The sequence below is a fragment of the Equus asinus genome, chromosome 2 (genome assembly GCF_041296235.1).
Source record: "Equus asinus isolate D_3611 breed Donkey chromosome 2, EquAss-T2T_v2, whole genome shotgun sequence".
Classification (NCBI taxonomy): domain Eukaryota; kingdom Metazoa; phylum Chordata; class Mammalia; order Perissodactyla; family Equidae; genus Equus; species Equus asinus.
The window spans coordinates 13,386,946-13,398,774 of record NC_091791.1 but is presented as its reverse complement, the minus strand read 5'-3'; the positions used below and the strand labels follow the sequence as shown (position 1 = coordinate 13,398,774).

The 11,829-nt window shown below is 45.8% G+C and overlaps 1 protein-coding gene across 1 annotated transcript; it reads right to left on the bottom strand.

The window, feature by feature from the left end:
* Positions 1–1,602: 1,602 nt before the first annotated feature.
* PRDX3 (peroxiredoxin 3) lies at positions 1,603–10,769 on the bottom strand. The gene is made up of 7 exons (XM_014849241.3): positions 10,663–10,769; positions 9,180–9,315; positions 7,250–7,391; positions 6,385–6,520; positions 5,187–5,290; positions 2,763–2,928; positions 1,603–2,428 (listed from the first exon to the last, which is right to left on the bottom strand). Exons 1-7 carry the CDS (start codon positions 10,696–10,698, stop codon positions 2,378–2,380), a joined length of 771 nt encoding a protein of 256 aa, XP_014704727.1. The 5' UTR covers positions 10,699–10,769; the 3' UTR covers positions 1,603–2,377.
* Positions 10,770–11,829: the final 1,060 nt, after the last annotated feature.

The window sequence follows — 11,829 nt, the reverse complement described above, 5'->3', positions numbered from 1 at the left end:
GCCCTGGCCCAGCCTGTGAAGCTGGCCCTGCATATGGTGCCTTCTCTCTCGGCCCAACAGTCGTTCTCCAGCACTGGGGCAGATCGAGTTCTTCTGTGGAACACCAGATCAAGTAGGGTCCATTTGTAGAGAACAAATGCACCTTCCTTCCTCCTGCTGCCCCTTCCCTGTGCCCGCACTGGGGTGGGTGGGGGGTTATGCGTGTTCATGAAGCCGGTGTGGATGTGTGGGGCGCTCAGGGGTCCTCAGGAGTCCCGGGTCAGGGACCCAGTGCCACCAGTTACTTAGGTGTGTGACCCTGGTCAAGTCAGTCTCTCCAGGCCTATTTAGATAATCATCTGTAAAATGAGGACAATAGTACCTATCTCAGGGGTTTTCTTGAGGATCAAGTGAGATAAAACATGTCAAAGCCCTCAGCCATCACTGGGTCCATTGGTCGTGCTCAGCTGGGGCCAGTAACACCCAGCTGGCCTGTTCTCTCCCTCGCCTTGCCTTCCCTTCCCTCCAGGAACAGGACACCAGCTCACGGTTTCCTTTAGGCCCATGTGAGTTCGAGGTTCCTTTTGCTCAGCTCACCTGGCTCACTTTTCTATTGCCTTCACGAGTTTTTCCTCCTCCAGGAAGCCTTCCCTGACACCCATAGCTGGGTGAGGTACCCCTCCTATGTTCCCCTTATGCCCTAGGAATGCATCTTTTGAACCATAGTATTTGGCACACCCGTATTAGTCTGTTGGCTCTACCCTCCAGTATGTCACAAATCCAGCCCAGCTGACCTCTCTGTTTTCCCAGCCCCCTCAGGACCCGTACAGTCTAGTCTTAACAAAGGAGCCAGTGATCTCTTAGAACAAGTTATGTAACTCTTCTCAAAACCTCCCTGGTGTTCCCCACCTCAGAACAGAATCCCAACTCCTTAGCCTGCCCATAAGGCACTCTGGGCTCTCCATTACCATTCTCCTCTTGCCCACCCGTCACATAGCCCTTCAACTCTTCATCTACCCCAAACCCACTCCTGCCTCAGGGCCTCTGCACCAGCCATGCTCTTTGCCTGGAACCTTCTTATTCCCCTAACTCCCTCACTTTCTCCATGTTTTATCTCATTTGATCCTCATCAAAACCCTGACACAGGTACACTTACTGCCCTCGTTTTACAGATGAGAAAATGGACCTGGAGAGACTGACTCTCCCTTAAGGCCTTCCCTGATGACTCTATCCAGAACATCCGCAACCCTCTGCTCTAGCCCCTTGCTCCACTTTACTGGAATGCTTCCAAACATTCTCTGTATTTTTATTATGTTTATTGTGTTTCCCCCTCTAGAACGTAAGTGCATGAAGGAAGGGGGTTGTCTTTTTTTGTTCACTCGTGTGCCTCTGAAACAGCAGCTGGCATACGGTAGGCACTCAAGGACTTACTGAAATAATGAACAAAGGCTTCCGTGTCTCTCTCTCGCCCCCTACACTGAGCTCCTTGGGTGTGCAGCCAGCATCTTATTCCTCTTTTGGGCTCCAAGCTAAATGCTCAATAAATATTTGTTGATATAATCAGAAGGAAAACTAGAGCCCCACAACATAACCTGAACCAACAATGAATGGTGTTAAAACACAAATATTTTAAAATATGTTTATTTTTTATTATATACTTTCTATTGAGCACTTCAGAAAGGAAAATAACTACAATGATTTCAAAATGTAATACCTGGATTCAATAAATATCCTTCATAATTACACCCAATCAATATCTAGAAATGTATGTAGACATTAAGTCAGCTAACAAAATAAGTAAAATATCTATATAAACTATAAATCTCAGGAATGGGGACCATGCATGATCAGTTAAGTCACTTTGCCACCATGTTTCTTTAAAAATATGATTCACATTTGTTTCAATCACATATACATCCATTGCAAGAGTTAAATTAGACCCCTGATGCTAACAACTTAAAACTATGATTTTTGTTACCTTACAAGAAAATTCAGTTTAATACAAAGAAATTCATGAAGAAAATTTCAGGACCCTTGATCAGAAGCTTTCAATGTTTGTACTACTCTGCTGTACACTAAGGTTCAAGTAAGACTAAGAAAGAAGAGTGTTTCCTTTTCCCATTGAAGACATGATCCAAGACACAGGTGAACTAGGCAATCTACATAAACTAGCTGGCCATCAATACGTTACCAGTAAAGGACTTAAGTTAGTAACTAACCACGTTTAAAAGGTTTCAGCCAATGTTACAAAAACAAAACATTTAGAGTAATATTTATGAATACAAACATAAGTGGTTTTTTGCCTTCTGTAAATAATAATCTTTGAAATGCTACAAGTGAGTTCCAACTGTGGCTCTTTTCTGCTGTGAGAAGCTGCAGGTGCACGTGGGAGGATGTGCTAATTTACCTTCTCAAAGTATTCTTTGGAAGCGGTGGGATGCGGCTTGATCTGAAAATACAACAACATTTCACTGAGTGATGGACTGTATAGTAGCCTCAAAACTGAGCTGAAAGTTCTCGATTTTAACCTATGTTCTTTAACTTTTTAAAGACTGGTCTGTTCCCTTAAAAATACATGGATGAAAGTTACATTAACAGTCTGCCTGGTGCCTGGTCCCACCCCCAACCCCCACCCTTCAGCTGCTTCACCCACTGGCACACCATCAGCACCCTTGTTCCAAGGGTGGACTCCTTTTGCGGATACTCCAGGCCAGCAGCCCTTGAGGCAGTGAGGGCCTGGGACCCTCTGTGGGGGTCCCACTGTTTTTGGGAAAGAAACCTACTGTAGGAGAATCCGGTGTCCAGTTTGCAGGGCAGACTTCTCCATGGGCTTCCACATACTGGAATGCTTTCACCAAGCGGAGGGTCTCTTCCACGCTTCGGCCCACTGGGAGATCATTGACACTCAAATGCTTGATGACTCCATTGGGGTCAATTATGAAGAGCCCTCTGCATCAGAATGTATCCTTGTTAGTACCTCAACAGTACCAGTGCTAGAAAAACTAACTTCTACCCGCTCTGTCTTTAATTCTCCTTAATAAAGCATTTACTAAGTGCTATCATATGCTTAAAAATGGGGTTTTCCTTGTTGCACAAAAAGCTTATCATCTCTTATTGATGATAGGTGCTTTAACAAAAGGAAGACTGGACCAGGCCACCATGGCACTATGGTCACATTTACAAATGTGACCTGAATGTCACCTGAATTTCACACAGTATCTGAAAGTCACTGAACTACAGCGAACAAACGCTTCTTTACTTATTAGCATTCTTTGGGCTGCTGTACCAAGTCTTGGCAAGAAACTATAGGCAATGGGAAAGGACAGAGATATATTTTATCTATATTCAGGAAATATGAAATAAGTGAACCCTTGGGTAAATGGGGGGATCCCATGGGAAAATCTTTGCAGACAATCTACTACCCTTAAGTCTATGCAGAGCAGAAATCTAAACACAAACCAAGCCTGTCGCTTATCACCCAGCAGCACTGTCATGAGAGGCCTGGCCCTGTGGCCCATGTTCATCTTCTGTATAAGGGTTGGTGTTACTATGACATTTCAGATGTGTTTAACTCACAGGTTTTAACAGTTTGTCTTAAGAGGGTGTGGCTTTCCAAGTGTTAGTCACTCAGGGAAAAGCTGAGTTAGAGAAAACTCACAAGGTAAAAAGGTGGTTCTTCCTCCCTGGGCCAGGCCCTTAGGGGTGTAGGCTTTGAGGCCTGATAGGTCCTGGCGCATGCTCCTGGAGAGTGGAGCCAAGCTGAGTCCATGGTGCAGATACAGATGCAGAGCTAGGATGGAGCAGGGCCCACGGATCCAGAAAGAAGCCTTATCTTATAAGCCAGGCTCGGCTCCTCTCCTCTCCCTTGTCAATCCCAATAGTGAAACCAGCAGGGAGGTAACTGCAAAATTAGCAAGACTCTACAGGGAAGGGGATCCTGGGGGGAGAAAGCCAGCACTCCTCTTCTCCTTCCCTTGTCACCTCTGTCAAAGCTAGACTTTGGTTTATTAAAGGAAGACAGTAATCTTCTTGGAGTCAAAAAGGCCTAAGCTCCACGGTGGCTCCCAGAGCTAAAATTCCAGGTGTAACCCACAAAGAAAACAGACCAGAGGTCAGCTACAAGAGGGCAGGCAAGTGGATTCAAGCTGGCCCCCAGCAAAACTGTGAGGCACATCAAAGTGGGGTCCTTGCCTGCTTCCTGGAGGTAAGGTTCCGCCCAGTCCCTCCTTCACTCAGCAGCCATCAAGATGCCAATTCTGAGGCCTACGTTCTCATCCCTCCCAGGAAGGTGGCATTTGAATGTGGGACTGTTAAAGATGGAAAGTTTTCGCACTCAAAGGAATAAAAGGTTAACCACAGAATGAATGAGGACAGAAAATACATTCCTGGACACAGCAGCTACCAGGATCTGTGCTAAAAACTTCAGCTGCCTCACCTTATTTAATCCTCACAACCAACCTGGGAAGTACATTCTCATTTTAGTTTTGGGAAAACTGGGACTCAAAAAGATTAAATAGGGGCCGGTCCTGTGGCCGAGTGGTTAAGTTAGTGCGCTCTGCTTTGGCGGCCTAGGGTTTCACCAGTTCAAATCCTGGGCGTGGACATGGCACCACTCATCAAGCCATGCTGAGGCGGCGTCCCACATGCCACAACTAGAAGAACCCACAACTAAAAATACACAACTATGTTCCTGGGGGCTTTGGGAGAAAAAGGAAAAATAAAATCTTGTTTTAAAAAAAAAAGGTTAAATAACTTGCCCAAAGTCATATAGCTATTAAGTAGCTGAGTTAAAAAAAAAAATCAAACTCCAATCTGATTCCAGGGCTCGTATGAGATCTTAACCATTCCAGGATACTGACTCCTACCTTGCTAGACGTCCCTTCTCCAAACACTCTGATAGCTCCGCTGCCAGGAGGATGCCCCCATGTGGCTCCCAGATGATCAGGGAGAGTGGAGCAGTGTAACCATCAACACCTGATATCTTTCTTCGGAAACAGACCCAGCATGGTATGGGGGGAAACATGTCCTAGCCATTTCCGAAAGGCTGCCAATCCTCAAAGGAGGCATCCATCAATGCTTATTAAAAGACTAAAATTAAGGATTTTTGGTTTTAAAAATGCTTTACCAAGGTCTTTATAAATCCCCTAAGAAGTAAGATGATGCTAACATGAAAAGCAATTTTAAGTTCATAAGAAACAGAATCTTACCTTAGTGCAAGACCAGCACCTTCTAACAGCACACCGTAGTCTCGGGAAATTTGTTTAGTTAAATCTGACAAGAGCGGGATGTTCATGTGGCCCAAACCGCCATTCTAACAAAAACACAAACATGACTGGTTGTTATACTGTGCGTTCTCACAACACTCTCGGCCAGGAAACACGATGTCAGAGGCCAACAATAATGGCAATAGGGAGCACTAACTGAGCACCAACAATGGGCCAAGTGCTGCTCTAAGCTCTTTCTGTTAAGTCACTTCCTCCTCCCAACTATCCTCAGTAGAGACTATTATCATCACCGTTTTACAGATGAGGAAACAGGCACACGAAGGATAAGTAACTTGCTCCAAGTCACAGCCAGAAAGGGGCAGAGGCAGCATTTAAACCCAGCTAATATGAGAGATCTTTGCTTTTCTAATCCTTTTTTTAACTTTTCTTTTTTTTGAGGAAGATTAGCCCTGAGCTAACATCTGCCACCAATCCTCCTCTTTTTTGCTGAGGAAGACTGGCCCTGAGCTAACATCTGTGCCCATCTTCCTCTATGTTATATGTGGGACACCTGCCACAGCATAGCTTGACAAGTGATGTGTAGGTCCACACCTGGGATCTGAACCAGCAAACCCTGGGCCGCTAAAGCAGAACGTGCTAACTTAACCACTGGGCCACTGGGCCATCACCCCCTAATTCTTTAAGTATTCTTTTAGTTGAAGATTAATTTCTGAAGCATAAAAATGCAAGAGTAATAAAAAAAATACTTTGAATCATTTGATAGTGATAGTCCAGGGGTACAGCTGGAAATTTTGATTCTCCCAGGCAAGTTTCTAGGCAAGAATCCTGATCACGCAGAACAATGAAATCAGAGAACCTAACCACCATCCCACATGCCACGCAGGGTATGTGGGATCTGCCAGGCAAGAGGGGAGGCAATGGACCTGAGCTGTTCTCCCTGCCCTGAGCCCACTCTCTGTTACCCTTTGTACCCTGGAAAATACCAGGGGAGGGGGAAGTAAACACATGCAATGTCAAGGGAGATATGGACAGAGTTTAACAGAATTTGCCAGGAGGTTAGGACTTATGAATAGCCCACTTTGGACTCATCACGCATTAACAACTTCTAGGCTGGTCTTTTATGGGATCATTTCCGTTTTTAAGACGGTAAGTGCAAAGGCAGGGTGAATGATGCTCATACCTTCCGTGGGGTGTTTATCCAGGCAAGATGGCTGAAGTGGGAGTCCACTGAAACGGCGACAACTTCACAGTTCACGTCGTGAAACTCATTGGCTTTGTCACTAAAAGCAACAATCTCTGTAGGGCACACAAAGGTGCTAGGAATAAAGGGCAGAAGGAATAAGGTCCAGTTAAAAGAAATGATTTATCATCTTTCTATTTAAGAGTTGTATCAAAAAATGCAAAAAATGAGAGTAAGCAGGGGGAGGTATATTCTAAGAATAAAAAAACAATTTTAGGGGCCAGCCCTGTGGCCAACTGGTTAAGTTCATGCGTTCCACTGCGGTGGCCCAAGGTTTAACTGGTTCGGATCCTGGGTGCAGCCATGGCACCGCTCGTCAGGCCGTGCTGAGGCAGCATCCCACATGCCACAACTAGAAGGACTCACAACTAAAAATACACAACTATGTACCAGAGGGGTTTGGGGAGAAAAAGGAAAAATAAAATCTTAAAAAAAAAAAAAGATTTTATTTAAATAAAGTAGCTTTACAAGAAAATTCATTTTATTATCCTTACTTTTCTCATTTTACCCCAGACCTGTGAAAACTTCCTCACAGACTGGCTTACAGGAACCAGTGCTCCACAGCAGATAAAATAGAGCCATATTAAAACCCTACCCCATTAAAAGGAATGCCATTCACCCCTAAACTTATCTCTTGTACATTAGCTACAGATGCAGGCTGTATCGACAAGGTCATCAGTGATAAACGGTCAGCAAAAACCTTGCCCTTAACGAGAAAACCCAGAGACAGGAAGTGTCAGCGTGGAAGCAGGGATCTCTGCTCACACTCAGAATGACAGTACAGCATCGTAGAAATTACACTTACAAATCCAAGGGATAGAAGAAGAGCACCAAATATTTCCCCTTAAAGTCATCAAGGCTTAGTTCTTTGAACTCTCCCTTGACAACGGCTGTCCCCTTAAAATAGGGTGCGTGCTGGGTGACGGCAGGGGCATGGTATGAGGAACCTGAAAAAAACCACACACATATATAGTCCAATCACTAATCAAGCACCTATTTGATTTTATTTAAACCTCTCGCAATAGTTAATCAGTAGTATAAATTAATTAAAAGATTCAGTTCAACTGTAGATCTTAGCTAAGTTTTTTTTCGTTCCATAGTTCTAGATTGTACAAATTCAATTCAAAGTGCTTTAGAAACTAAAACAAGAAGACAGAAGATTGTAAGGATGCAATTAAGGAAGACATGAGACTGGAGGTGGGTTCTAAATATGGTTCCGATTTTGCCAAGTCCAGATGGGACAGGGCAAACGGCCTAGAGGAAGCAACGGAGGTGTGGGGAATAGCCCCTGGCACAGTTTGGTTAGAACAGAGAGAAGTGCTGTGTGTGGAAGCAAGAAGAGTGGGAGGCAAAGCAAGGATGGCTGAAGGCCACGCCGTGAGGGCCCTTAAATATCAGGCTGAGGGGTCTGTTCTTCAAACAAGAGATAAAGGAATCCCTGGGGGATTTCATGGAGGAGCTGGAAGAGGAGTGAGCTGTTCTTAGGAAGATGACTCTGGCCCAGGGTGGGTGAGGGGAGCAGGCGGAGGCGAGACCGATGTTAGGAGGTGATTTCAGTTATCAAAGTGAGAGGTATGGAGGGGAGGGGTGTGGTAGAGAGAAAAGGAAGAAAGGAAAGGACATGAGAGATGTGTCAGAGCTGGGGAGGATTCGCCTCTACCTGGGGACACGGGACAAAGGAGATTAAGTGTCAAAATGCCTAGGCTCCAGAGATGTCGGAAGTGGGGGTTTGAGACAGGTGATGAGGAAAGTTTGAAACCCACAGCATCAAATCACTACTAGAAATTTTATAAAGTCCCAGAATAGCAAAACGTGAAACTTTTTGGAATATTTCACCCACAAACAAAGGCTCTGCTACAGTATATCCCCCAAACCATTACATGTTAAACGTATGCTTGTTTAAAAAGTGGGACAGGGCCAGCCCAGTGGCACAGTGGTTAAGTGTGCGCATTCCATTTTGGCGGCCCGGGGTTCACCGGTTCGGATCCAGGGTGCAGACATGGCACTGCTCATCAAGGCATGCTGTGGTAGGCATCCCACATATGAAGCAGAGGAAGGTGGGCACGGATGTTAGCTCAGGGCCAGTCTTCCTCAGCAAAAAGAGGATTGGCAGCAGTTACTCAGGATTAATCTTCCTCAAAAAAAAAAATAAAAGCTGGGACAAAGCCAAAGGAGGCATTTTCAAATACCATTCATTATCTGAGGCTGATCTTAGTAAATTCCACATTCTAGAGAATGGAGTAAACCTCAAGAAGTAGCTAGGCTTCATTCAGCTCATGGAGGAGTCCATTAGACTGGTCTAATGCGGCCAACTGGAGCCAGCATGCAGGTTTGAATCGAAAAGCCTTTAGATGATCTGCAGTCCATTTCCAGTCATCTCACACCCCTTCACACACAGCAGCCCAGAAGGCACCTGAGACTCCCTGCCCCTCCATGTTCCTCAACACAGAGGATCAAAACCTCTGGCAACCAACAAGCAAATGTGACACAAGGCAGTGTGTGATTCTCAACCCTCGATGCACATTAGAATCACTTGGTGAGCTTTAAAAAAATCCTGACATCCTGGTCTCACCCCAGAGATTGCCTTAATTTGTCTGGGGTGGGACTGGGGCAGTGCTCTGTTTTTAAAAGTTCCCCAGGTGAGTCTAACGTATAGCCACGGTTCAGAGCTCCCGTCCAGAGACATGGTTCATGTTTCCATTACCTAGGACAAACCAAGGCGTAACAACACTTACTGGTGCTAAAGGCGAGTTTCGCTTGATTGAAACCAGACCACAATACATTTGTCAAGCACGTTCTTTGAGAAGCAGCAGGCCTAAGGGCTGCAGAGGCAGCAATGCCCCAAGGAATGGCGCTCACGTGTCGGGCAATCTAGAAAGAGAAACACTTTATATTAGGAAGTAGTTCCAGAATGGTGGCTGAAGGTTGGCCCTGCTGAAAGGGCATCAGGCCAATGGTGGCCTCAGCTGTCCTTGTTCCTATGAACCACATACCAAACCCACAACTCTAAGACCATGGATTGAGTCTCCATGTTTTTAACATCCCCTTCTGCTTCTTTCTCCTTCAAGACTGCAAGGAGGAGGAGTACCGGGGAGATGTTAGTCAAAGATACAAAGTTGCAATTATGTAGGAGGAATAAGTCTAGAAAATGCACAGGCATGTTGAATATACTCAATAATAATGTACTGAACACTGGTAACATGCTAAGAAAATACATTTCAGATACACTCATTACACACCAAAAATGGTAACTACATGAAGAAAGGTTAATTAGCTTGACTGTAGTAATCATTTCATGATGTGTATATAGATCAAATCATCATGTTGTACACTTTAAACACATACTATTTTTATTTTAAAAATATACAAGTGAAAAAAAAAGACTGCAAGGCAGAGGAGAAAATTATAAGAACATAAAGACTCCATTCTCTTAACAGCAACACAGACGGTTCAAACAGCAAGGGCGCTAGGCCAGGCCCCTCTACCAGCACCACCTGCTGAGAATGTTTTCCCACGTCAAGGTCCTCCTTAGACACGACAAGGCCCTTCCAGGCCCTCATACAGGCAAACAAGTAGAGCAAAGTTCAGCTTCTGGGCAAATCTGGACAGGGCTCAAGGCAAATGTTTGCTCAACTTCAGGGTCCAGCATGACTCAGGAAGAAGAAAGAGCCTGCGTTGAACCCGCCACGAGAAACGGGAGAGTGGGAAGCAAGAGGGTACCAGGCTTTGCTGGCAGAAAAGCGCGGGGACAGACGCGGGGCCCCGGGGGGGAGTGCCTTTTGCACGCTAGCTCTTTGGTTTCCATCCAGCATGTAGCGGACGCTCACAGCAACGCCTTGATGAAGGAGGCACCATTCTTTCTACCTTAAGGTGAGGAAAGTAAACTGAGGTTCAGAAAGGCGAAACTTGTCCAAGGTCATAGAGTCGGTCACAGAACCGGGACCAGGGGCCAGGTCGCCTGCCTCCAGGACCAGGTGCTTAGGTGGAGAGGGGACTAGAGACCTGCGGTTCGCAGCCAGGAGGGACTGGGGAAGGGACCGCAGGAGGGGTGGGGGAAGGGCGGTGGAGGAGGAGGCCTCCAGGTCCGCTACCCGCTGACATCCTCCAAGAACGGCGAAAGGCCCTCAGGCCGCAGGGGAGCGGGATCCCGTCTGGGAAGCACGTTCCCAGAGCCACCGCAGTGTCTCCGCGCCTGTCCCCCAGCCGGCAGCCACTCACCGGAGCCCGGAGCAACCTTCCCACCGCGGCCGCCATCTTCAGTGTGCGCGGGAGCCGCGGGAGCCGCGGGGCCGAGGGAGAAGCGGCGGAGGCGGAGCCTACGGAGAGGGCGGGGCCTCGGCGGGCGGGGCGGGGCCTCGGCGGGCAGGGAGGGGACGGGGTCCCGGTTGAGCCACAGCTTCCTGGCCTTTAGGGGACCCTGCATGTGTAAATGTCCCTGTCGGGTCCCTCGGCCGGATTCTGAGGAGAACATTACCGTTATGGCTTCGGAGTAGCTGAATACTTGGGGAAGCGACACTTTGTCTCCTTGTAACCCCATCCTAAAAAGAAGTAATCCACTCGGGGAGGTAGATATTTATTTCCATATTTCCTACTGACTTTTTTGTTAACCTGTGTGGACTACTGTTTCTACTATTTCTGTAAAAGGATCTCATTCCTATTTCAGTCTCAGATAGAGTCTTCTGGCTTCTGCATGAAATGAAATTGTTAATGCAATTTTAGTCCGTTAGTAAGCCAAGTGGGTAAGACATGTGTCCAGCAAACCTTTGGGATGGTGTTGTGGGCTTCCCTTTTGCCCTCTTTTCCCAAAATTGGGAGAATTGGGACAAATTTCAAATTTGTTTTCTGTCGATTAGTAAAGCTAAGTGCTCAGTAGTGAGCCTGGTCCTTTGAAGAAGGCACCAAACATATATAAAAATCCCACACTGGCCTTGCAGTAAATGTGACAGACCACAGCCTCTCAGTGAGTGTTTTCCAAACACCAGTCATTCCATTACCAAATGAGTTCCTTGAGTCTGCATATCACCTGCATATTATTTACTATTTTCTTTGAGTTGACTCAGTTTTTAAAAACATAAGTGAATTTATTTGAAAGAAAATGTTAAATAACTTAAATGGAAAAGCCTTATAATTTGCTATAAATAGCAAGCAATTTAAAATGGATACATTAAAACAAAATGTTGTTCAGTATCAACTAGATACAGTTGCCTGCTGAAAGTGTGAGCCTTTTGTTAAAAAGGGAGGATGAGAGGTGGTTGCAGACACCCTGGTATCACGTGAGACTTCTCTTTGGTTAATCAGGATTTATTTTTTTTATTTTTTTATTTTTTTTGAGGAAGATTAGCCCCGAACTAACATCTGCCAATCCTCCTCTTTTTATGAGGAGGA

Bases quoted from the DNA above. Each gene is read 5' to 3' on its own strand.
- PRDX3 (XM_014849241.3), bottom strand. From the start codon at position 10,698: ATGGCGGCCGCGGTGGGAAGGTTGCTCCGGGCTCCG. The intron at 2,929-5,186 runs GTAAGATTCTGT...ATTCTGATGCAG, and splicing joins GGTGCTGGTCTTGCACTAAG to AGGGCTCTTCATAATTGACC. The intron at 2,429-2,762 runs GTAGGTTTCTTT...TTGTATTTTCAG, and splicing joins GGACACCGGATTCTCCTACA to ATCAAGCCGCATCCCACCGC.